General features: G+C 37.1%; 1 protein-coding gene across 3 annotated transcripts in view; it reads left to right on the top strand.

Annotated features, from left to right (window-relative positions):
• The window catches only part of SLC27A6 (solute carrier family 27 (fatty acid transporter), member 6), a 61,885-nt gene that overhangs the window by 6,398 nt on the left and 27,650 nt on the right, over positions 1-27,837 (top strand). For all 3 annotated transcript variants that reach the window (XM_011981189.1, XM_011981191.1, XM_011981190.1), the window contains 3 exons: positions 7,049-7,252; positions 10,506-10,664; positions 11,952-12,076. In XM_011981189.1, the coding sequence (XP_011836579.1) occupies positions 7,049-7,252; positions 10,506-10,664; positions 11,952-12,076 (488 nt within the window). The remainder of the gene's footprint in view (positions 1-7,048; positions 7,253-10,505; positions 10,665-11,951; positions 12,077-27,837) is intronic.

Raw genomic sequence — 27,837 nt, 5'->3', positions numbered from 1 at the left:
TTAGTTGATGCAGTTTCTTCCTAGCATCAATAGTCTTTACAATTTGGTGTGTTTTTGCAGTGGCTGGTACCAGTTGTTCCTTTCCATGTTTAGTCTTCCTTCAGGAGCTCTTGTAAGGTAGGCCTGTGGTGACAAAATCCCTGAGCATTTGCTTGTCTGTAAAGTATTTTATTTCTCCTTCACTTATGAAGCTTAGTTTGGCTGGATATGAAATTCTGGGTTGAAAATTCTTTTTCTTTAAGAATGTTGAATATTGGCCCCCACTCTCTTCTGGCTTGTAGAGTTTGTGCTGAAAGATCTGCTGTTAGTCTGATGGACTTCCCTTTGTGGGTAACTTGACCTTTCTATCTGGCTGCCCTTAACTTTTTTTCCTTCATTTCAACTTTGGTGAATCTGACAATTATGTGTCTTGGGGTTGCTCTTCTCAAGGAGTATCTTTGTGATGTTCACTGTATTTGCTGAATTTGAATGTTGGCCTGCCTTGCTAGGTTGGGAAGTTCTCCTGGATAATATCCTGAAGAGTGTTTTCCAACTTGGTTCCATTCTCCCCATCACTTTCAGATACAACAATCAAACATAGATTTGGTGTTTTCACATAGTCCCATATTTCTTAGAGACTTTGTTTCTTTTTGCTCTTTTTTTCTCTAAGCTTCTCTTATTGCTTAATTTCATTCATTTGATCTTCAATCACTGATATCCTTTCTGATATCATTTCAATCCTTGATTGAATCGGCTACTGAAGCTTATGCATGCATCATGTAGTTCTCATGCCATGGTTTTCAGCTCCTTCAGGTCATTTAAGGTCATATCTACGCTGTTAGTTCTAGTTAGCCATTTGTGTAATATTTTTTCAGGATATTTGGCTTCTTTGTGATGGGTTCGAACATCCTGCTTTAGCTCAGAGAAGTTTGTTATTACCGGTCTTCTGAAGCCTGCTTCTGTCAACTCATCAAATTCATTTTCCATCCAGTTTTGTTCCATTGCTGGCAAGGAGCTATGATCCTTTGAAAGAGAAGAGGTGCTCTGATTTTTAGAATTTTCAGCTTTTCTGCTCTGATTTCTCCCCATCTTTGTGGTTTTATCTACCCTTGTTCTTTGATGATGGTGACCTACAAATGGCATTTTTTGTGTGGATGTCCTTTTTGTTAGTGTTGATGCTATTCCTTCTTGTTTGTTAGTTTTCCTTCTAACAGTCAAGACCCTCAGCTGCAGGTCTGTTGGAGTTTGCTGGAGGTCCACTCCAGACCCTGTTTGCCTGGGTATCACCAGCGGAGACTGCAGAACAGCAAATGTTGCTGCCTGATCCTTCCTCTGGAAGCTTCATCTCAGAGGGGCACACAGCTGTATGAGGTGTCAGTCAGAAACACCTCCCTACTGGGAGGTGTTTTCCAGTTAGGCTACTCGGGGGTCAGGGACATACTTGAGGAGGCAGTCTGTCCGTTCTCAGATCTTAAACTCCCTGCTGGGAGAACCACTGCTCTCTTCAGAGCTGTCAGACAGGGATGTTTAAGTCTGCAGAAGTGTCTGCTGCCTTTTGTTCAGCTATGCCCTGCCCCCAGAGGTGGAGACTACAGAGGCAGGCAGGCCTGGTTGTGCTGAGGTGGGCTCCACCCAGTTCGAGCTTCCTGGCCCCTTTGTTTACTTAGTGAAGCCTCAGCAGTTGCAGACACCCCTCCTCCAGCCTTGCTGCCACCTCGCAGTTCAATCTCAGACTGCTGTGCTAGCAGTGAGCAAGGCTCCATGGGCATGGGACCCACCGAGCCAGGCACGGGATATAATTTCCTGGTGTGCCATTTTCTAAGATAGTTGGAAAAGCGCAGTATTAGGGTGGGAGTGTTCTGAGTTTCCAGGTACCATCTGTCACAGCTCTCCTTGGCTGGGAAAGGGAATTATCTGACCCCTTGTGCTTCCCAGGTGAGGCGATGCCCCACCCTGCTTTGGCTCACACTCTGTGGGCCACACCCACTGTCCATCAAGTCCCAGTGAGATGAACCCAGTACCTCAGTTGGAAATGCAGAAATCAACAGTCTTTTACATCGCTCATGCTGGGAGCTATAGACTGGTCCTGTTCCTATTCAGCTATCTTGGAACGATAAAAACACAAATGTTTACTGTTGAGCACTGATTTTAATCTTGTTTTCACTACAGGAGGAAAGGGTCTAGGGGCAAATGTAAACTCCAAGTTGTGCTAATAATTGATAAAGCCATAAGTTCTGTTTGCAAGGGCCAACCAAGAGGGCCACAGTGTCCCTGAAAAGATGGAAACATTCCAAAGCTGGTTTCCTGAGAGATTCATCTTAAAGTACATAGGACTGGTTATTTCTCAAAATAGAGCATTCAGACTTTTCTGTTGACTGAATTGTTGTTTAAGTAGAACCAATTAATTTTGCAATTTTACTTGTGCCAGCTTTTACTTTGCTTGCCAATAACTAATCGCATTGTTTCCTTATTTTTGTTTTTAACACCAACAATCAGTTTTTGTATTTAAAAAAGCCACTTTGGGATACTGAAGTTTTAAGCCAAGACTATTTAGTTGATTGGCTCAGTAAGTAGGTTGCTGGAGAAGTCAACCATTCTTTCTGGCATACCTTCAAACATAAATGAGATATATGTTTTCCAAAGATGGAAAAATTCTATTTTGATTAATTAACAGATTTTGTAATAAGATGTAGCTTAGATCATAGTCACTTTTATACTTAAAATACTGTATTGTTGGCATCTGGAATCTCATTGGTAAACAATATAAACATATTGTTTTTAGCACATTAAATTTCAGATTTCTTGGATTGTCATTGGACGTTTCTGATGGTGTACTATTAAATCATTATATCCCCATAGAGAGTATATTGAGGTAGAAAGATGAATCATGTGGTTCAGACAGAGGTAAGCCGGACAGACCCCTATAGCAGTAGGCTATATCGTACAGCCTAGGTGTGTAGTAGGCTATATTACATAGGTTTGATCAATGATTATCATTGGGTCTTGTGTGAATTAAATGTAAAGAACCCAACAGAATACCAGAATCATAAAGTATATTCAACAAATGGATGCAATCATCATTTTTAACTACGTAATGGCAAAGACAGCCACCCATAGTAAGGAGTCACTTTTGCCCAGGTCTCTTCATTTGAGATTTGTTGTATGGAGGGAAACCCACGTAGTGTGTTACACAACCCTAGTGAGTTGACTTTAAACATCTTTCTTGTCCTCTCCAGTAGCAGTACATCCATAACTACTTCCCAACCCTCAGTGGCCAAGGTTGGAATGCTCTCAGATACAAGTTTGGAGTGAGGTCACTAGCTCTTCTCTGGCCAAAAAGAAGAGGGTTCTTCTACTGTTAATAACTAAGAGGTCATGAGGGAAATAGCCCTGATGGGGTCCGAGTCTTGCAGAAATACTACCTTAGTATTCACTGCCTTTTAAATATATATATGTATTTTTATATATTATATATAATATATATTAAATATATATATATCATTTACTTACTAATGATTCTGTCTGTAGATTGCTTTTGTCTGCATTTACTCTTCTAATTTCACCACTTTCTTACTGAAAAATAGCAAGCCAGATGCAACATGCCTTCTTGTGCCATTTCAGTAATAATTATTCATTGGCAACAGGTGATGTGTTCAAAATAACACCAAATGAAGTGTTTGACTTTTTCTTTTTTGTGTAATTTTGGTTATAATAATACGTATAAATTATGTTATAATAATATTCCATCTGCTCCCCTCAAAAATGTGGGAACAACTGAGACTGAAAACACATAAACCCACTTAGAAACTTGTGTGCATATATTCAGGCCAGTTAAATCATGCCAGGGAAAAATATGTGATTGCAATAGAAAGATTTGTGCTTCTGTTATTCATCAATTTTATATCTCATTCCTTGAGAACTTTGCTATGTTAAGTGAGCCCCAACTCACCCTGCCTGGTTATACCCTTTTGGGTAGGAAGAGGAAGGGTATGGTCTGACTTGGAAACAAAACACGCCAGAATCACTAGAAGCACTTCTCCCATGTAAGGACCTGGATCCCCAAACTGTTTCTCTCCCTTGCGGGGTCTGTGATCTCCTCTTTTCAGCCTTAAACTTTCTATTTAATGAGCTTGAGCTCATTGTATGTCATCATCATCACAACCAACAGTAGTAGTAATAACAACAACAACCTCTGCAGACACCATTTAAGGAGGACTGATTCTGGGTCAGGCACTATAATGAATGGTTTATATAGTCCATTTAATTATCTCAGCAACTGTATGAAGTTGTATGGAGTCACTTTTCAAAAGAGGAGAGGGAGACTCAGATAAATGAAGTGACTTGTCCAAGGTCACACAACTAGCAAGTGTCAGAAGTGACGTTTGAATCCAGTTTCTCTGGCTGAAAATCCTATACTCTAGGGAATCAATCCAGAATTCCAGTGTTTTCCTGAAACTATATGTTTTTGTTTTTAAGCTGGTGGGATCCACAGTGTAAGTTGGAACCCATTCTTGGGCAATTTTCCTGTATTCCAGGTGTTAACTTTTCTTATTCTTCACTCCCTTCTCACAGGTTCCAATTCCTGCTCCCATAAACAAATAATATAGCCAACACTTCATGTTGAATCCTTATATTTTTAAGGAAAAATAATTTATATTTGTCAGAACTGAATATAACATGATTGATGCATAAGCAATTTGATTCACAAATCTTTAAATTATCTTGGCAAGCAACATATGAAAAATCCAAGAGGAATAGAAGTTTAATCAGCTTGTGTTCGAATAAAATTATTTAATCAGGTTAACATGACTTTCAGATGATGATTTCAACAGCAGTGTATTGCAAGCTGTCCAAATATGTATTTTGATATATTTTTCTAACACTATTATTAGTTTTTATATCAAGAGGAAAGATATGATATAGCAAAAGCAATCTAAAATTATTTTTAACTTCACAAATGATACAGTTTGAAAACTAAGTCAAATAAGCCATTTTCTCCAGCGTTCTTTGAGTATTGTTGTTAAAGCACATATAATATCCACTAACAGGAAAAACAAGTCAAATAGCTTAACTTCTAAACTGTATCAGAACAATGGGTTTTTGACAACCTAATTGCAAGCTTTGTGTTGAAAAATGGGTGAAATAGGGAAATAAATTTTTGAAATAAAGTTTAATGAGAAATTACTAATACTACCAGCTCTATAAAGATATTTTAAAGCTATACTTATTAAAAAGTATAATATCACAAAACTAGACAGAGAATTGAGTGGAACAGCCTGAGTCACCAATGGAAAAGAGAAGAGTTATTTAATAAATCATGTTTAGATAACTGATTTTAAAAATACATGTAATGAATGGCAGTGTAGTAGTATAGGTCTTAAAGTTAACAGGATAGATTTCAAAGTCTACTATATTTTAATGAAAACACAAACTCTATCATGTATTAACTTACGCAGGTCAGTCAGTTTTTTCTAATGTTCAATTGCCTTCAAATTCCTTATGTTCAGTCTCCTTAAAATGAAGATAAAACATACTTCCTAGAGTTAGTATGATTATTAATAAACTAATATTTGTATAAATAGCTGGCATATTAGTCATGATAAAGTGAATTTTTGGACCTTATATGAAGTATTAATATCTATAGCTCAATATGAATTGCTTGAAGACATTGTTTATTTAAGCATCAATTTTCTTAGAAACCATAGCTACCCATGCATTATGTGACAAGCCTGTTGAACTGCTCTACACAATAGGGTGGTAACTATAAGCATGTGGCAAGATCTGTAATTTCACTTTGAATTCTAATGTTGCTTTGCAGTATGGAAAGCTAAAGTTAACCATTTGTAGCTCAATTTCATATTAGGTTTCTTAGTGCCTAAAAGTTTAAAGTTGAAATGCTTACCAATGCATTAACAGCTATAATCAATCAATTCCCATCCCATATCTTTGAAAGTATTAGCTTGTTTTATGTAGAATAATATAGTTTTTAGTGCAGCATAAATAATATAACTCATACTAATGGCATATTAGAGGGATATATAAAATTTTTACCCATATATTTTGCAGTCTCAAAAATGTGAATAAGATCTAATGTTGATGAAGAAACAAGAAATCAATTTGTAAAATAAATGCTAAAGGATTTTACGCAGGGATTATAATTAACATTTTTGTACTTGCAACCCCATGTAATAAAGTACACTGCATGTGGGAGGAAAAAAATATGTAAGTTCTGAATGAACATGCTTCTTTGAAAACAGAAATTAAGCCTACAATGTAGACTTTGTTAAAGGTCATAGAAAATCCAGCTGTCGGGCTGTGCGCAGTGGCTCATGTCTATAATCCCAGCACTTTGGGAGGCCAAGGTGGATGAATCACCTGAAGTCAGGAGCTCAAGACCAGCCTGGCCAACATGGTGAAAACCCCATCTCTACTGAAAATACAAAAATTAGCAAGGTGTGGTGGCAGGCACAATTCAGACCCAAAGTCTGAATTGTAAACATTGTACCCAGTAGGTGATTTCTCAATCTTCGCCTCTCTCTCCCACCCTCCCCCATTTTGGAGTACCCACTCACTTAACTTTTGGCTTTGGAATGATTTCTAAACCACAATGATCTTGTTTCAGAGCAGTCAGGGGATTCTCCCAAGTGTTTTGCATTACAGTGAAACTGAAGAGTAACCTACAGACAGCTTTTTGGAATAACTAGCTACCGAGTTGTACTTCAAGGAAAATGTTCAGTGCAGTATCCTGAATTTAGATTCAGACAGAGTTTTAAATAGTTTTATTTAAAAATTGGCAGGGGAAAACCCATAATTTGAATAATAGAGTCTCTTAAATTCAGTCTGAATTGGACTGCTTGCATTGGTCTGTCAGGCGATAACTAAATTTCCCTTTCAGGTGGTCCTGTTGAAACAGAACCATAAAATGGCTGTGATATTACTTGTCCAACATGAGAAAGAAATCAGCATTTTATTTACATTTGATCCCTGTTTCAATACACAAAAGCAACTCCAAAGTGAATGGTTTGAGATTTAAGGTTTGCTTACCTCTTCCCAACCCTTTGGCTTTTAGATTTGCTTGGAACTGTAGAAGAAATCCTTCCAACCCTCTCAGAAAATATCAGTGTTTGGGGGATGAAAGATTCAGTTCCACAAGGCATAATTTCACTCAAAGAAAAACTGAGCACCTCATCTGATGAGCCCGTGCCACGCAGCCGCCATGTTGTCTCACTCCTCAAGTCTACTTGTCTTTACATTTTTACCTCTGGAACAACAGGTATGATCCAATTATTCTGAAGGCTAAAATGAATGCGACAAATTTGCAAAGCAATGGTGTTGGGCAAATTTCTACCATAGGTAGTGACCAACCATCTGAGAACGCATGCTTGCAAGAAGATGTAAGGATCTCAGATGCTAGAACTTTCCAACTTGAATGGAAAGTTAATTATTTTAACTTATACTTGAAAAGTCATCTTGTTCGTTTGGCGTTTGTCCCATTTGACAATATTTTCTTAAAGTTTGGTAGTACAAAGGGCACGGAAGTGTCCAAACACCCTGATCCAGTCTCATTGCTCAGTGTATGATACTTGACTTTTTAGGCAAGATCTTTGTTAGCTTCTCTGATCCTTAAATTTGTGATATCTAAAATGAAGAAATTAGTTTAAATAGTTTCTACTGATTCTTTTGGATTTAAAAAGTGTTTTAATGTACTTGAAAACAGTTCTCTATATTCCTGTGTAAATTATTAAATCCTAAGCATAATCCAGGTATACCTGCAATTTAGGCACCTGTCGCTGACTCTCCTGATTTTGGTTAGGGTAATTGAATTATATGACAAACAAGAAATCTTGAACGCATTGCAAGTTTGGACAAAGATACAGCATAAAATCAAGTAAATAAACTTTATTTTATGTAAACAACAGCAATAACAAAGAATAATAAAACTGCCTGAGAATTCAAAAGAAGGGCCTGGCACAGTGACTCACACCTATAATCACATATTTTGGGGGCCAAGGCAGGAGGATTACTTGAGACCAAGTGTTTGAGGCCAGCCTGGGCAACATAGTGAGACTCCATATCTAAAAAAAAAAAATTGGCCAGGTGTGGTGGCATGCACCTGTAATACCAGCTACTCAGGAGGCTAAGGCAGGATAATCATTCTATCCCAGAAGTTCGGGATTATAGTGAGCCGATTGCACCACTGCACTCCAGCCTGGGCAACAGAGTCAGACTCAGTCTTAAGAAAGAAGAGAAAGAGAATTCAAAAGATATGTTAAACTTAATTGATTTCTAGGAAAAACTGAGTGGTATTAATGGTAGCCTAAATAGGCTTTCATTATTAGTTTGAAGATGATTGGTGATTTGACTTAGACATATTAAGAGTATTCTGTTACTTATTTCTTGTGCAAAGGTTGTAAGCAACTATTGCATAGTAAAATTTTTCTTATATTTTAAAAATCTATTCAGTTCCTAATTGTAATCCCTTTTAGACTGGAGAATAGGATGTATTTTTTTTTTAATTTTTTTTACTATGATTAGAACAGCTTTGATAAATGAACTGAAAACAGCTAATATGTGTGTGGCTACTCTGTCCAGACTCAGGGAGCTTCTCTCTGAGATTCTTCAGGCTACCTAAACAGATCTACTGAATAATTACAGGTCTAGAAGTTGGCAGATTGAGCAGATACACAGTCCCTTAGGACAAAAAGAATGGAACTAGAGATGACAGCTACAAAATTTTAGAAAAGGAGATGATGACTGAGTGTGGTGGCAGATACCGCAGACCCAAGAAGCTGAAGCTTATGGTAAAGCCTTGAAGAAAACTCATTTGCCCCCACCAAACCCCAGAAAGGCTCAGCAGTTGGGTACCAGGTACCTCAAAGAGCAGAAAATAAATGGGGAAATTTTATGGGAAGTTTGTTTAAGAAGGAACTGTAGTCCTGGATTGCTTCTTCCACCCTGATAGAAGTCCTGAGGTGTATTCTCTGGAAAAGATGAACTTCTGAAAATACCAGGAAGAACAGGGGTTTAAAAAGTAGGGGATATAAGAGAACGTCTCCCTCTCTGTAAATATGTGTATATGTATATGTGTATACATATATATATAAGTTCTCTTTAATATATGTAACTTCTTTTAACACTTGACTGTTTTAATCATTAAGATTCTTGTCTGAGGAATCTGAATAGCCCATGTGTAAAAATTGAAAGACACTGATCATGATGGGTTCCCCCAACAGAATGTTCTCGACAGTGAAACCAACTAGTAAATACGTGTTCTTCAGGCACAGAGATTCTAGTTAATGTTTTGCTTGTTTATTTTGTGTTTTTGTGTCTGCACTTTTAAACATAAACTGATAGTCAGTAGTCTCCAGATATTTGAAAAATTCCTCCTGAATATATTCTAGATTAGATTGAGACCAATACAAACCAAAGATAAAAAGGATGTTGGAGAAAACTGACAAGATAGAGAGGAGAAATTTTCAAAAAATTGTTATTGCTAATATTCTGAAAGATGGGGACAAAAAGGGTCAATAATATAAAAATAACATACTACAAAAAGAGGAATATTCAGAGAACACAAGTGTTGGAAAATAAATCTCTCAAAAAGTAAAGCAAAAGGTAAGAGTAGAAAAATAGGATAGACAAGATTAGGAAATCAGTGATTCTGTCCAGGAGGGCTATCTTAAAAAAATCAAGAGTTCTAAAGATGAAAGGATGAACACACAAATAAATGTAACCAAAAAAAGCAATGGGGGGAAAAAAAAAACAAATAATGAAGGAACAAGAAGAAGGGGATGTGAATTTTTTTTTTCTTTTCAAATTCAAAAATATCTAGAACTGTAAGACCTGAGTTGTCAGACTGAAAAGGTCTACAAATTTCTCAGCGAAATGGATAGATGAGACTGGTCCCAGTACAAGTCATCATGATATTATAGACTACTGAAAACTAATAGAAGATTCCAAAAATGAAATAATAGAAATACCATGTTGCATCCAAAGCATAAGAAATCAGAAAGACTGATAATTGCTCAACATATATAATGGAAGTCAGAAGATTATAGAGCAATGCCTTCAAAGTCCTGCATAAAAATAATTTCTTACCTAGAATTCTTTACAAGCAGCCATTCAAGTGTATGGGTGGAAAAAAAAGACATATTCAGACACATGAGGACTCACAAAAACTTACCTCCCAAATACTCTTTATCAGATAGCTACTGAAACCAAATGTGCACTACCACTGTAATTAATTTCTAGAATCTTAGATCTATACAGAAAGGCCAACTATAAAATTACATAGTGTTTGAGATACAGTCCTACTTAGCAACCTGTCAAAGGAGCGTTGCTAAAGTCAGAATGGCCTCTTTTACAAAGCAGATAGACTATGATATATTTTGTGTAAATTGCTAGTGTAGTTGTTATCAGCATCATCTTCCTTTCTATTATTTCCTTTCTAGTTATATGAATATGTATGCATATGTATATGTATGTATGTGTGTATATATGTTTCCTGTTCTTTTCTTTTCTTCCAGGTCTACCAAAAGCAGCTGTGATTAGTCAGCTGCAGGTTTTAAGGGGTTCTGCTGTCCTGTGGGCTTTTGGTTGTACTGCTGATGACATTGTTTATATAACCCTTCCTCTGTATCATAGTTCAGCAGCTATCCTGGGAATTTCTGGATGTGTTGAGTTGGGTAAGGCTTTATTTTCTTTTTGGTAAGTTTTCAAAATGCCTAATAATTAGAACAAGTGTTTATTAATATTTGAAGCTTTATTGGTAGAATTTAGAGTGATTATATGCATATTATTTTATTATAACAATATTTATTTTAAAAAACCACACAATTTTATGGCATATTCAGTGTTTTCCTGAGGTGAAAAGAACAGTTTTCTGAGGATTTGGCCATGTAGCTGGAGCTGGCTATTGGCTGGGTTTCTCCCTCCTTGTGGTCACTCACCTTCAAACAATCTAGCCCCAGATTCCTCAAATGGTGTAGAAATGTTCCAAGGGAGTGAGTATGGAAGCTGCATACTTAAGGCCTACTCTTGAAAGTCACATAGGTTATTTCACCTTCATTCCATTGATCAGAGCAAGTCATGGGCCAGCCTAGATTCAAGATTCCAGGAGAAATAGAAGCCACCTCTTGAAGGGAGAAGGAGCAAATTTACATTACAAAAGTAAGAGCCTTGAAGAAATTGCTGAGGCCATCTTTGCAAACAATCTGCCATAGACACTCAATAAATTAGTTGGTAGAGCTCGTGACTCAGTAGATTCCATTCATAAACATGCAAGATTATGTGTCAGTTTCTAGACGTCACATAATATACAAACAGTGGAGATCATTTGCTACTTGTATTTGTCTAAAATGCTGTAATTTTTAGAATAGAATATTTAGAATATTATCAATATCCACCATAAATAAAGATGAAGGTCAAGACATTAAAATCTTCACTGGACATACATTGTTGTGAAAACTAGGTTCTGCAGTCATTTAAGAACTTTTTTGTTAGTACTATCTTGCCAATTCAACCTTACTAACAGTTGACTGCAAGATATGTTGAGACTGCTTTAAAGTTTTAAAAATGAATAATATGTATACATTCAAATTCAAAAGTAAATGAATATTCTAGGCTTCTATGAAGAAGGATGACTCTTATCAATAGCGATGCTCTAATACTTTAACTCTTTTACTTATTTTGACTGTTGCTTTTGTCCTGTGTATTGCAAAAAGCATATAGAATTACAAAAATATAGAATAAAAAATAGAATTAAAAAATATAGAAGTACAATATTTTTAACAGAGTTTTTGGACAATAAAATCAGTGTTTCCAAATGAGTTTGATAGAAATTACTGACGATGAGTTATTAAAGTTTTAAAATGAGCAAACATATTCTAGACAGAGAAACATAATTTATGTTTTATGTTCATTCTGCCCTTGAATTTTTTTTCCCTAGTGCCTGTTTTTGTCTTTTCTTATAGGTGCCACTTGTGTGTTAAAGAAGAAATTCTCAGCAAGCCAGTTTTGGAATGACTGCAAGAAGTATGATGTGACTGTGTTTCAGTATATTGGAGAACTTTGTCGCTACCTTTGCAAACAATCTAAGGTAGGTGTAATCATTATCAGAAAAAAATATGTCAGAAAGAATAAGTATTAAGATAGAAAAAGTTATTTTTATTTCTTTGTTTATACTCTACCTTTGTTACTGGTGGGTCTTTGTTCTTAGAGCTCCCAAGATGGTGGCAGGCCGCTCCCAAGATGGCGGCAAGCTTTGTGTTCTCTCACCTGGGGTTCTTGGCCTCACAGATTCCAAGGAATGGAACACTGGGCCATGCAGTGGGTGTCATAGCTCTATTAGAAGCCATGGGTCATGAAAGAGAACTGTGGAACCCAGCGACTAGTGTTCAGCTCAATTAGGACGAACCCCGGCACAGAAACAATGTTTAGCAGCGCAGAAACAATGGTGAGCCTCTAGCCCCATGGGGAGCAGCAATGGGCACCTTGCTAGATTAGAAGCACAGCAGACACCCTGAGGGATCCAGAGGGGTAGAAGTCAGCAGCCGGTCTGCCACTGCGGCAACCACCAGTGGTGGATGGTGAGCGAAAACTCAGTTTGAGTCGGAATAAAGGCGGACCAGAAGAGTGTGCAGTTGCAAGATTTAATAGAGTGAAACAGAGCTCCCATACAAGAGGGGACCCAAAGCAGGTTGCCACTGCCAGCTAGAATGCCTGGGATTTTATCCAGATCTTTGTCCCTCCCTCTGTGCTCTCAGGCAATAGATGATTGACTATTTCTTTACCACCTGCTTTTAGCCTAATTGATATTTTAGTGAGCTCTCTTTACTACTTGCTTGATCAGGTGTGAGCTGAGTTACAAGCCGGGTGTTTAAAGGTGGTTGCAGTCACCTTCCCCAGCCAGGCTTAGGAATTCTTAGTTAGCCTAGGAAATATAGCTAGTCCTGTCTCTCACCTTCTTTCAGAACATAGTTTAGCTGACTTACAAAGATGCATGCAATACCCCAAGATAAAATAAGACAAGTGAAAGAAAATAAACAGACAGCTATCCAAGAATGTACTAATGTGCTTTTTACTGTAGCAAGATAGGACAGACCCAAAGACTTTGTGTTTAGACTAATTAAAATTTCTATAAAATAACATGCAGCAGATTATGAAATTAGATTCATGCTATGTTTACAGAAAGCAACTATTCTAAGGTTAAAATAATCTTTTAAAATGCTGTTCTTTAAAAAAATAACTACTGACCACTGACACTGATTATAATTTATTTTCTATTTTTTCTTTTGAATAAGTGATCATATTAGAACTTTTTTTTGTTTTACTTTCAATTAAAAAAAGAAAAAAACTCATATTGCTTTGATTTGCACTTGTCTCCTTACCTGAAGAAGTCACTTCCACATTCTTTTGATCAACTGCCACCATCTGAAAAACAGATAAGCAGAGACAGTTGCAATAGCCTGAAGTTTATCTTTATCGGTTCATTTGTTTTTTTGCCCTCAGAAGTTATTTTCTGTTTCCTGGTTTCATTTATATCTCTAAATGCTTCTTCTTTAACTTTATGATTTTCTAAACATTCTTGAGACTATAAAAAAGTGACTTTCTTTAATCAAATTTATTTAATTCTTTAATTATATTATTTTATTATTTATTAATATAAATAATTCATCTTTATTTATCTGATTATTTTACAAATAAAATCCACATCGGCCCCTTCAAGAATGACAGTAGAGTAGGATATTGCCCTGCGTGGGGTGGGGCAACAGAACCTTGGTCTTTGAGACCCACCTTTCCTAGACTACAGGATCTCTCACTTATCACCTCTGCCATCATCACACCTACTTAAGGCATGAATGGTATGCTGGGATATCTTCTCTTCTTCTCTTTGGCTAAAATCTGGACATGTAATTTTTCAGTTACCCAGAGCACAGCTGACACTAGGTTGGAGGCATTTAAATAAGACTTTTTAAAGATACGAGATTACATAGGGAAGATGGACACACAAAAAAATGTGAAATTGGATAATCTGATGTACAAATTGCTTTGATTTATTTTGAGCTTGGAGTTTACCAAGGAGAAACCTGCAGTCGAGCTTCTGACCCACCTCTGTGTGGCAGAAGCCATTCTTACTCATTTTTTGTCTGGAGTGCTTCAAATAACTATAGATTCCATAGATTCATAGCCAAGACAAAGAGTTCCAGATAACTGTTTTACATTTTTTGAATTTTTTTCTCTTCAAGGAGACCTTACTTCAGATAAGGGATGTAGTCTTAACCTAAAGAACCCAAGTAATACACTTAGAATGCCATAACCTCACATATTTTCTCTTCTAGTTTTCGTTGTACTTTTTGGTAATGTGATATCTGGAGTAGGTTAATGTAGGGAATTAATGCCCTCCAGTAAGATTAAGGTCACCTTCAGATGAGATTTCGTGACTTTAGTACAGAATACAGTAGGTGCTACCTAGTGAAGCTCATCTGCTTTCTAAACCACGTGCTCCACCATTCCTGCTTCCTGTCAGCCATTAATGGTAACATTAGTTTGTGTAATGTCATTGATCAGTAAATATTTATCGAATGGTTGAATACATGGATTTACTTATTTCTAAAATTTACCAACTTAAATAATGCTGCATTTAGTGTCTTCATGCAATTGAGCTAATTTAGGTTTTCAGAAGTGAATGTAAATAGCCAAAGTATATGGATGCTTCTGCGATTTTTAGAAAATATTTCTAAATTGCTGTTCACAGTGGTTGAAGTGATTTAGAATCTCATGCACATTGTAGGAGTATGCCTGTTGCACAGTGTCTGTCAGTACTGGGTGTTATTAAAAATAGTGGTTTTCCAGTTGTGCTTCTTGGAAAATTAGAAGCTCTTTTAAGCTCCCTCAAAAGTTCCTGAAACATGGTGAGTCAGAGTAAAAGCAGGCCAATTTCCAAGGCCCACCCTTTCAAATATCATGAATTAAACCCAATTTCCTGAGCACCTCAATAATACTTTGTTTGAACAAAGGATGCCTCAGTGGTTTTTAGTTAGAGAAGTAAATTTGAGTATTTACTTTTGTTTATAATTGTATAGACTAGACACAAACATATATTAATGTGCTCTGTTAAGATTGCTGGCGAGGTGGGACAGTTTTCCAGCTGTATTTCCCTTTTAAAAATGTCTCTTTTGTGTCTTGTACTCATTTATTTCTTTGGAACATAATGTTTTACCTTATCCATTTGAACTTCCACTTCATATAATAAAGGTATTAATAGTTTTTCATATTGGTTACAAATCTTTTCTCAGTGTTTTCCTTTAAATTTTTTAATGAAATGAAATATTCTTTTTAACTCTCTGAATCGGTATTGCACTGATTTGGAGAAAAGATTATAGCTTCAGAGAATTAGAACTGAGAATTGAAAACAGAACACCTGATTGCTTTTTAATTAATTTAATTTTTAGGGGTGGGCATGGTGGTTCATGCCTGTAATCCCAGCACTTTGGGAGGCCAAGATGGGCAGATCACTTGAGGTCAGGAGTTTGAGGTCAGCCTGGTCAATATGGGGAAACCATCTCTACTAAAAATACAAAATTATTATTATTTAAATACAAAAATACAATATGGGGAAACGATCTCTACTAAAAATACAAAAATTAGCCGGGCATGGTGGCAACCACCTGTAATCCCAGCTACCCAGGAGGCTGAGGCAGGAGAATTGCTTAAACCCATGAGGTGGAGGTTGCGTGAGCCCAGATTGTGCCACTGTACTCCAGCCTGGGTGACAGAGGAAGACTCTGACTCAAAAAAATAATAATAATTTAATTTTTAATTTTAATTTTTGACTAAATCTCTTTGAAGAAAAAATGATGTTTATGAAATAATCTGCAAATGCTTACCTGAATGCAAACTGAGGAAGAAGAAGGAAATACATATAGCTTTACCCAAAGGAAAACTTAATTTTTTTTTTAAGCAGAGAAGCATTGCACTAGCTAATCCCCTTTGTTGACCTCACACAAAATGAGTACAAGCTGTTCTTGGCATTAAAAATTAGGAAAAGGAGAAAGTCATTCTGTTATGACATCTTTTCCCTTCAAGGAGATCTTACATTTTTGCTGTCCAATATTCCTTTCAATGACATTCCCTTGAAAGGAAGGCGCAGTTTCTGCTGCATAGCCAGCACATCAGTGGATTCAGGTAGAGCCAGAGAATGAACACATGACATGGTCCTGGTCCTCACCTTCAAAGAATTAAAATGGAATGTCTCATAAGCCATGGTTTGAAGCCCCACAGACAGTTATTTAAAAGAAAGCAAAACCATGTGTTTTTAAAACAGATTCAGATTTGTTGACAATCTCAGGGTAAGTAGCATATTCCAAAGGAAATTTACCTGCAGGCAGAAGTCACAGTGTGAGTTGAATGTTTATGTGTAGTTGCACAAAGACTCCCTAGGGTTGGTTTTCTCTGGCCAGAAGCATTTATCCATTCCCGTCTCTCAAACATGCACCCCATCCCTCACTGATTTTCTTTTTCGAAAATCCAGTTACGAAAGTTATTTTGGCATAAATATTATATGTACTTCTTTAAAACTGCTGGCAGCAGCATTATCCAGAAAAAGAGACTGACTCCTGTTAGTCATGGTGAGATGAAGTTGTTCTTCTCTTCCCCTGAGACTAGGAAAGCAGCTCTCCCTCACTTTTAATCTACCAAGTTTTCTAGGTTACTAAAGCACCATCGTACAATCTGATTGGGTCTAGTTCTGTATTCATATTAATGTTGTCTTTAGTATTGATTGGTGAGGAATGTGTTGGAACTGTAGACATCAGTGAGCCTCCTGGGGAGTCTTGCTGCAGAGTTTGTCTTATATAAATAATTCTTCCTAACACAGTCAACAGTTAGCCGTATCTAGGGATATATCTAGGGATAGGACCACATATGTAACATATTCATTTACTCATTCATTCGTTCATTCATTCATTCGAGTAATATTATAGGATTAGATATACAGGGACACGCAGGACAAATCAAACTGCTTCTCTCATGGAATTTATACTCTCTTTGATGAGGGGGAGAGAAAATAAACCCAGCAAACACAGAGGAAAAGTAATTACAGAAAATGACAAGTGTTATGAAGAAACAAAACAGGATGCGGTGATGGAGAATGATGGGCTGTGGGAGTAGGACATTGCCAATTAGGCTGGGTGGTCAGAAAAGACTTCACAAAAATAGTAATCTATGAGCTGAGGACCTGATATGACAAGTGGGATCCAGGAACAGAAAAGCTGGGAGGTGGCAGTCATGACAGAAGGAACTGAAAAGGAAGAGGCCCACAGAAAACACCACCTGAATGTTTGAAGAGAAGGAGGGTGTGCCGGAAAATCCATTGACACGATCTTGTAGGGCTTGAATCTTTGTAATCTTGGAGGAGAAACTTGGATTTTATTCCCATCAGAGTAGTTGAAAAAAGATGAAGGAAAAACTGGGAAAAAAAAATATACCAGTTTGGGATCTATTTTGAAGGAAAGCTAACAAGACTTGTTAGATCAAGGATAGGAAGTGAAGGAATGGGTAAAATCGAGGATAAGTCCCAGGTTTTGGCTCAAACATCTAGGAAAATTATGAACTATTTTCTGAGATAAAGAAAACTAGGATTCAAGGAATTAAAATTAATTTTTTAGATCTGTTCAGTTTGATATATTGGGCATCCAGATGAAGAAGTTAAATAGGCAATTGGATGTAGGCATCTGAAGCTCAAATAGTACCAAAAATGGGACCTAATTAACAAAGCAAGGACCTACAGTATGATGCATGTATGATGCTTATTTTTCAAGCTACTATTTGTAGTTTGACATTTAGGCTATGTAATTTTTCTATATATGTCAATGTAGAACACCCACATTTTGACATTCTCAAGGCATAGTCTATACTTATTAGTAATGTATTTTCTAAAATTTATATCCCTTTCCCTTGTTTTGTTTTCTTAAAAGCTAAGAAATTCCCTGGGAGCCAGAAAACATCTTTATGATTCTGAATACTTTTGGTAAAGAATATTGAAATTTGACAAAATGTCTTACACTTGTCTCCCATTATAAAAAGGGAGCTATTTTAAAGTACCAGTGTATTCAATAAATATTTTTATTCATTTTTAAACTATACAAATTGTGTTACATTTTTCATGAGTAATGCTCAGACAATCCTGCAGTGAGCCCCTAAGAGTTTACAGGGTTTTTTAAAATTATTATTTTGTTTTGTTTTTCTGAGGCTGACAAGATGAAAATTTTGTAACACAAGAAGCAATTTATGGCAGTGTGAGAGTGTTTCAGTTTGAAAGGAAACCTGCTTTCTTTTCTCCAAAAGAATCTATCATTCCTTCAAGAGTTTTCTTTGTCATATCTAGATATGATATGGGAATGAAGAAGATTCAGTAGTGCCAGAGAATAAGATTCCAATAGGAGAGAACGAATGATGCTAACTTGATCTTGGTATCTTGAACTTGCTTGTTTGTTCATTTGTTTTGCCAGTTACTTTTTGAGTGGGACCAAAGACAGTCATAGGCTAAAATCTTGGCTTTACCTTGTGCCTCGTTAAGTGCATTCTATTTATTCTTTTTTCTCTATTGAAAATGGGAATATTAAAAACATTTGCTCTTTCATCATATTTTCATTTTCTTAGTTTCTATGAGTGTCTTATCATGTTTCCTCCTTTTCGTGTCCTGTAAAAGATGTAATCTATTAAAGTATTAACTTTTGGAAAACTTTTCCCACCATATTTTAGTAACTTTTTAAAACTAGCATTTTAAAATTAATGTAAACTTTAATTGTTATCAAGATGTTCTGACATAGTTTCATTACAATTCTCTGTAGCTTTCAAAACAATCAATTTTGTCTGTAAGATCTAGTTACTTAAAGATATTTATGTATTTTTTATTATTTCATTCCCTAAGTATTTGAAGCATATTATTATATGGTTAAGAAAGTAATCTCTCTTTTAAAACCCAATTTTCCGTAAATAAGTCAAAGATATATTTACATTTTCATAATAGATACAAAAGCATTTAGAAAAGTTGGTAAGGTGCCAGAAACTCTTTTCTGCTTAGAAACTGTAAATGTAGAAATACAAGGGGATAACATAAATAGCTGTTAGCAGCCTAAATGCTAGTGGAATTGCACAGGAATTTGTGAATATTTTTGGGTGTTTTAGAACCATGTGTATATATTAAAGGCTTTTTATAAGTGCTAATTTTAATAGCTAATGATTCACATTTCATAGGTAGCACTGCATGTAAAATATACACGTCTTTTTCTATCTGTCCTTTATGCCATTTATGCTAATTCCATTGAGGATACATATATCCCTTCTTTGTAAAATTTCCCAAGAAATTTAGCTTTAGGTAGGAATCCATCTGACAGTGCATTGGCTATGGAACCTAATGACATAGGCTCAATTTCAAGCTCCTGTTGTTTGACTTTCAGTTGCTCACTTCTCTTCTTTAAGCCATAATTCTTCTCTTTATATAAAATAAGTAACAATACCTACTTCTTCTAATTGACCCTTGATTCTCATAATCCAGTTATGAGATATATGTGAAAAACTGTAAATGAGGAAGCCAAATACAAATGGAAGGTTTTTAAACAAAAGGTAGGTTGAGTGCAGTGGCTCATGCCTGTAATCCCAGCACTTTGGGAAACCAAGGCAGGAGGATTGCTTGAGGCCAGAAGTTTGAGACCAATTTAGACAACACAGTGAGAGTCCCATCTCTACAAAAAAAAAAAAAAAAAAGCCACGGGTGGGGATGTATGCCAGCAGCAGTCCATGCTACGGGGGAGGCGGAGGTGGCAGGATTATTTGCGCCCAGAAGTTTGAAGCTGCAGTGAGCTATGATTTCGTCACTGCCCTCCAGCAGCTTGGGTGACAGAGCAAGACCTTGTCTCAAAAAAAAAAAATTAGTAATATCTTACATGAATGTATTAACAAAATTAGAGTAATTTTGTAGAATGTATTTATGAAATTAGAGTAATTTTGTAGGTATTGAAAAGTAATTGGTCTTTGACTAATAAAAATTATGTAATACTGATTTTTAAATTCCATATAAATAGATCATGATTATTTTAAAATAAAACTTTAATAATAAAATATTAACAATTTTATAGTGACTTGTCACAAAAAGACTAAAAAAACCAGAAACCCTAAAAATATTATGCATGTCTCCTCTTAGATTCTGTATTCTTATTGTAGATGTGGTATGTTAGTAGGATTTTCCCACATTTGATATTAATTTAACATTTAAAAACTTATGTTCAGGATTATTTCTTTGAGTATTCATTTGCTATTTTCTACATTGCCTATTCCTTAAATTGTCTATTCCTGAACTCTCTTGCTATGGACACATAAAGTGAAGGTCAGGAATGGTTAATCTTTGCTCTGCAGTGAGGGCTTGTCAGGAAATACAAGAATATTCAGCAAATGATAACCTACTAGAATTCTCCATGATCACATCATTTATTCCCAGTGGGGGGAAAACACAATGAATTGAGAAGATCAAGGATTTGATTACAACTTTTCTATTAATTTGCCATGTGACATAAGGCGATTCATTGAATTAATTTATTTGCCCCTTGGAGTTGGGGAGCCTGAAATTTAAGCCTAACCAACAACCATGTCTTATGAGCTTTGTGATCTTGGGCTAGTTCTTGTTCTTTCATCTATATAAGGAATGTAATAACAATTACATCCAGAAGTGATAGGATGATTAATGAGTTAACTCCAATAGAAACAGGTTGACTACAATAGGGGGTACTCTCTGGAAGAAGCCTCACAAGATTTTTTAATTATCATAGTGAATATGCCAAAACTAAAGATGTAGTCTTCAGCCTCCCAGGACCAGGACTCAATTTATCAGTACATGTCTTTAGGTTGGACTCATGTAAACCAGGCTCAAGAATGCCAGTTTATGACTTCAAAGTCTCCTCATTGCTGGACCTTCCTTGATCTTCTTGACTAAATGTTTGCATGCCCCAGACTCACTCTCAAACCTTTACTCTTTTCACTCTATTGTCACTCCATGGATAGACTCCTGGTTGCAAATACCATCTACAACTTAACTCTCAAATTGGTATCTCCAGTCCTGTCTTCTCCCTTGATTTCGAGATTCCTACCTGACGTGTCTACTGAGAAATCTGACATCTTACCTCAAAAATAGCCAAAGTCCAACTTTTTACACCCCCGCTCCATCAAAATGTAATCTTTGTCACCATCTTGACTGTCTTAGTTAATGGCAACTCCATTCTTCCAGGTGATCAATCAAAAACCAAACCAAACCAAAACAAAAACCAAAAAACAAAACACAACAAAACAAAAAAATTAGGAATCTTCCTTGAAGCTTTATCTTTCTCTCATACGTCCTATCCAATCCATGAGCAAATCTTTCAGATTCTACCTTTAGCTATATCCACAATCAAACCTCACCTTACAAATTACACTGTTATTTAGATGTAAGTGCTTCCTTCCTCTAGAAACTTTTGCAATAGCCTCTTCTTAACTCCGCTCTTGACCCCTAAATTCTATTCTTGCCATAGCAGTTGGAATGATTCTGTTAAAATATAAATTGGTAAATGTGAAATTACTACTCAAATCCCTCTGATGGTTTTACTTGGAAGAAAACCCAGATCTCTTCAGCATCGCCTGCATGGCTCTATGGGATCTGTTTCCTTCTGCCATGATCTCCCTGACCCCCCAGCTCCCCACATAGTTTATTCCTTGTTTACTCCAGCCTATCTGCCTCCTTGCCTTTTCTTCACTACACCGGGACTCTCCTCCCTTGGACTGTTCCTCCCCTAGATATTGTATAGGTCACTCCCTAACCCATCAGATACCTCCTAGAGTGGGCTTCTCTGACCTCAAGCTCCACAAATGTCTGTTGTGGTCACCCTACCAACTTGATGGGCTCCCTACCCAAAGTTTGGGTAGACTGATGTTATACATGCATCAAGAGAATACAAAAAGGTCAATTACTGATAGACCCTTCTGAGGAGAGAAGCGAAGAGTTCCAAGCATGTCCAAAAATGGCTGGAGAGCAGGGGAAAAGACTGGCTCAACTTCTATGTGATAAAGGAACATCACTAGGGTGAAAGTTCCTGGACTTCAGGCCTGCATATATTGATCTGCACATACCACTGGTGCCCAAAGAAGGAGCACTGGGCATTCTTATCATCTTGCTGAAGATGAAAGGATAGTGATGTGATGTGAAAGCTGTGAGCAGTCATCCATGAAGAATGCAGATGGACACTGGATTATGAGGTCTGTCTTATTCTTGAAAGTGGCTTCTTTCACTGCTTTATTTTTCTTCCTAGAGCTTATAATTCCATTACATATTTTATATATAATCTCTTTATTCTCTCTTAATCTTCTTCCCTCCACTATTACATAAGTTCTATTATGTATTATTATATCCTTAGTGCCTAGAATGGTGCCTGACACATAGTAGATCCTCAACATTTGTTAATATTTAAACAAAAGAGAGTAGCAAATAGAACAAGTCCAGTTGCTGGGATACTTGTGTGCTCATGACCAACATAATCTTTCCCTAGTCTCAGACCTGCAAGGAAAGCTAAATTCTACAGAACGTTGGTGTTTCTGGAGGAGACAAAGTCCAACAAGGGAATTTGGATAAATCAAAGTTTCCATCATTGCAGGCAGGGAGTTGGGACTCTGATGCATTCAGGTCACTGCGGAAATTACCTTGCTAATGGGCCCCTGCACTTTTCAGAACTTTTCATTAATGAGCACTGGTAGTTGTAGCTCAGGTGACAGTTTTTCTGAGTTTCTAGGAAAAATCAGCCTCCCTTCACATCTACATATCCTTTTCTTAGGTGAGTTAACACAGTTATTCAAGTTAGAGCCAAGTCGTGCAGACTGTTGGAGCTGGTCTTTCTCTACAAGGTGCCTTTGAATGTTCTGGGTCTGGGGCATTTGCTTTCCCTCCACTGTTCTCCCATGTGCTGCAGGATAGAAAGCAGCTATTCAGAGTAAGTAGTCTGTAAGTGGCAGTTCCTATCCCTGTACTATTATGTCTGGAAAATGAGGGGTTTGAAATAAGCCCATTTTGTGCTGTAAGACTTGAAATCACAGAAGTCTTTTCAAACTATCTTTTGTGACTTAAAATCTTTGTTAAACTGATGGCTGTCATCTCTGAAACCATGGCCTACCCAAACTCAGGCTTGAGTTAAAGGCAACATTGAAAAGATTTTCAGGGGCAGCTGGAACCTGTGCTGTCTTGACCTTGTAGGTCACTCATTTTAAATGCTACCAAATCCTTTCTTAAAAGAAGTCCATACTCTTTCCCCTCACCACTCCTTTCCTGCTTCAGTAAAAGAAAGTCTGAGCTCTTTTAAGTCTGTTTTCTGCCCCAGTTCTCTGACATCCTGTTCACATTTAGTGTTACTTCTTACTGACTCTGCAATAGCCATTTGACTTGGTGTCCACATTGTTTCAGTGTATAATATTGGAGTGTCTGTGAAGAAAGCAAACTGTTGGAATGTATTGTCTTTCTTATTATTACATAAGGTATGTTGGTGTGACACATGTATATGTATAATTGTGAGTAGGTTTTAGGAAAAATAAGTCTTATAATCCCTAACATATGTTTACATTTTAGATGATCTTTTAGGAGTTAAACCATGCTTTTATGCATTAAATGGTTAGTTATTTAAGGCTGAAGGCAGAAATGATTTGCTTCTTCGTTTTCACTATGAATTTGTTTCTTTCCTGTCTCTTCACCTATCAACAAACATTCTTTTGTTTCATGAAAAATTTAAAGTTGACATAAAAGTACCTGTATTTAAACAGAGCTTGAGAGGTTCACTTTTCTTAGGCATATAAAGAGGTTATTCAGCCTGAGTATGTTAGAGATTCTCTGAGTAGGAATAACCACAGGTTTTAGAAGAAAGAGGCTTTGTTTTTAGGAGGGCATTGTTAGAGGACTGAGTATTTTGGGAAATGAATAAATAAATTCTTGACCTTGTAGGAGGTACCTACAGTTCAACTCACTGTGCAGCAGCTCAGCAGACACTGCTGGGAAAACATCTCTCAAAGAACCTTTTGAAGAAACCAGAGTTTTGGTTCAAGTCGATGTGACTCCTTTATTGGTATCATCACATCAATTTGATGAATGGTCCTGAACGCTAGAGGGATATATCTATTGAAATCCAAGACCTTGGGATGTCTGTATTAAAAGCTCTGGGCCACTAAGCAAGTTCTCTTTTAAATTTTAAAAGGAATTTCAAGTAGTTGAAGATGAAATGAGCATTTTCTACATGTTTGAATGTGGCTTACTCAATGTGTGTATGCAAACATATAAGCATCTGACAAATAAAACTGAAATATTCGAATACTTTTTCAGCTTCATTGAGTAAAGAACAAAACCACTGAATTAGAAACTTATGTTTTGATGACTTCCTATTACTGAAGCCATGGGAACAGGATAGGTAAATAGAGAATGGGCTTTTGAGGCTTTTTAAAGCTGGTTTCCTCACCACTCCCTCCATCCTTCCCCATCTTGTTCCTTCCCTCTCTTGTTCCCTCCCTCTTTTGTTCCTTCCCTCGTACCTTCGTTCCCTCGTTCCTTCGTTCCTCCTTTCCTTCCTTCTTTCCTTCCTTCCTTCCTTCTTTCCTTCCTTCCTTCCTTCCTTCCTTCCTTCCTTCCTTCCATAAATATGTTGTGAACACTTCTTATGTAGCAGGTCCTATTGCAGGCCACGCTGTAAGTAATGGGGTACAGCAGAGGACAGAGCAGACAACAATCCCTGCCTTTATAGAGCTTACATTTTAATGAGTTCAAATTATGTCTGTATCTTATGTGACCTTGGATCTGAACTTCATTTCTCCCTATGCAAAATGAGAAAAATGCTTCTTATTTTATAGGGTTATTGTGGTGATTAACACGAGACAATACAATACTTTGATATGGGGACTCAAGCATGTTTTCTCTTTGTTTCCCCTGACCTAGCAGCCCACATGGGTTTTGCTCCTGTCCTACATTCTCTGAATTTGTCCTCTTTCTTGCTCTTTCTCTACTTTGGTTTTTGAGTACCTGTGGGTCTCAGTGCCTTTATTTCTATGTGTACGCGAGTCTTATATGTGTGCTTTGGCGTGTTTGCCTCTCACTATGTCTTTCTTTGTATATGCCTCTGTATGTCTAGTTTGTGTCTTTCTTTTTTGATCTGTGTGTGTGTGTGTACGAGAGAGAGAGAGAGAGCAAGAGAGAATCTGTGTGCATACATCTCTGTCTCTGCATTTTTCTCTCTTAGAATGTGAGTTTCTCTCTCTGTGAATTTGTCTAAGTTTTAAAATAAAAGTTCTGTGAAAAGGAATTTGAAAGAAAGTGACTTTATTCCAGTGAACAGTTTGCAGACTGGAAGATACAGCCTTTGTTATGAAACTTAGGTACATTCCAGAGAACAAAGGGAAGGTTGAGTTTTTATAGCAACAGTTCTGCTCAGGTTTCCAATCATGTCCATTTATGCAAATGAAATACTCAAACTTGCTGAGTTTTGACTGGTTGATGTAGCTGAGTTCTGACTGATGAATTCAAGCCACAGCTTATTGGTTGGTTCAGGAAAAATGAGCAATAAGAGTCAGCTATGAAAGCCTTAACAGTAGGCCAGTGCAGTAGCTCATGCCTATAATCCCAGCACTTTGGGAGTTTAAGGTGGGAGGATCACTTGAGCCCAGGAGTTCAAGACCAGCCTGGGCAATATAGTGAGACCCTGTCTCTACAAAGTTAAAAAATTAGGTAGGTATGGTGGCACATGCCTGTAGTCCCAGTTACTTGGGAGGCTGAGGCAGGAGGATTGCTTGAGCCCAGGGGTTCAAGACCAGCCTATGCAACATAGTGGGACCTCATCTCTACAAAAGTAAAAAATTAGCTAGGTGTGGTGATGCATGCCTGTAGTCTCAGTTACTTGGGAAGGTGAGGTGGGAGGATTGCTTGAGCATGAGACGTTGAGGCTGCAGTGAGCTGAGATTGCCCCACTGTACTCCAGCCTGGGTGACACAGTGAGATCCTGTCTCAAAAAAAAAAAACAAAAAACAAAACAAAACACCTCAGACTCAAAGTTAAGCGGATGTATGTGAGCTTTCTGAGAACTCAGAGAACGTGTGTGACCTCTAGTCAAAAAACAGCTCATTGGTTCTATATTATGTTTAGGCCCAGTTAGCCACTCAGGACTTATCTTGAGGGATTGTCTCATTCAGGTTCATATTTGGATCGCTACATGAATGTGTGTGAGTGTCTCTCTGTGTTCCTCTCACAGTGTGAGTCCCTCTGTCTCTGTGTGTGTCATACTGTATTTAGGTTTCTATAATGTCGATTTGACTCTGTCTTTTTTTCTGTTTTGTTCATTCATATTCTCGCTCTCGTCTGCCCTTTCTCCCCTTGCTCCCTAGCTCTGACTCTGTCTGGCTCTGCCTCTCACCTTTTTCTCTTGCTCTGTGAGTCTCTCTTGCTTTCTTTCTCTCTAAGTCTCTCTCTCTTTCACTTTCACTCTCTTTCCTGCTTTTCATCAGTCTTTCACGCTCTCTCTCTCTTTGTCACTTCACATCTTTCACTTGTGTGTGTGTGTGTGTTTTTGTGTATTCATTTATTTAATTGTACTCATTATATTTATGCATGCCCTCTCATTCCTATCCCAATATAGCTTAGATATTCAGTGATATTTAGGTAGCACTCTCATATCTCAAGAAGAATAAAAAGGAATAGAGATTTATTCTAAAGAAGCCGTAAGGGGATTTATGGACTGAGAAGAGGAGTTTGAAAAATTACAGATGGATATTATCAAGATTTGGCTGTATTTTAGGTGATGTACCACTAATTTCACAGTATCTCAAAACTGACCAATATAAAACCAGATGTAATTAACAACCATCAGGCCCTCATCTCTATGTTTAGATAGTCCAGGGTCACTTTTTAAGACTCTCTTTACTGATCTTGATTTTTCTTCTCCAATGGTTGTCATTCTGCTGAACCTGCTGTTCTATTTCCTTGACTACAACCTAGGTTCTCATCATCATCACCCTCGTCATCTTTTGCCTGAACTACTTCAGGTGCTATCCCTGACCCCACTAACTTTCCACCCATCATGCCAGGTGGGGGCAAGTTATGGTTCCATCATCAGTCTCTCCTTGATGCCCTCCCCTGGCTTCCAGTCTTCTTCCAGGGTTCACCAATAGAGTTTCACAACATAAACAGTTGGTTTTTTTTTTTAAAGGCTCACCTGACCAATATTTTGTCCACCTACCAATATGCCCAATGTGTATAGGAAGTCATGCTTTTGAATGCTTTGACTAGGCTATTTTCCCCACTACAAATATTAACTCCCAGTTATTTCTAATGGGATAAAGCCCTTTCCTGAGAAGGAAACATAAATGGAAAACACATGGGAATCTGGACAAGGAAACTTTATGAACCAATATTTGTAGCACCAATGTATTGGCCAATTAACCAGATGGTGCTTAACTTGTTTTAATACTAAGAAGTTTTTGCTATTTGGACTATTTATCATTTAGGAAAAGGTTCAGCAAGCTTTTTCTGTAAAGCACCAACCAAGTGAGTAAATATTTTAGACTTCATGGGTTATACTGTCTTTCTCACAACTATTTAATTCCACCTATGTATCTCAAAAGCAACCATAGATGAACCATAAATAGGTCTGGTTGTGTTTTAATAAAACATTATTTGCAAAAACAGGACATGGCTCAGATTTGGCCCCTGCAGGCTGTAGTTTGCCAAGACCCAATTTAGACTTTATGATAATATCTTATTATGTATTCCATATAGGTAAAATTTTCATTCCTGTGCACACTCATTTTTTAAAG

This window comes from Mandrillus leucophaeus, unplaced genomic scaffold (genome assembly GCF_000951045.1).
Source record: "Mandrillus leucophaeus isolate KB7577 unplaced genomic scaffold, Mleu.le_1.0 Scaffold221, whole genome shotgun sequence".
Taxonomy (NCBI): Eukaryota; Metazoa; Chordata; class Mammalia; order Primates; family Cercopithecidae; genus Mandrillus; species Mandrillus leucophaeus.
The sequence above is the reverse complement of the archived record's forward strand: the minus strand, read 5'-3'. Positions and strand labels throughout refer to the sequence as shown.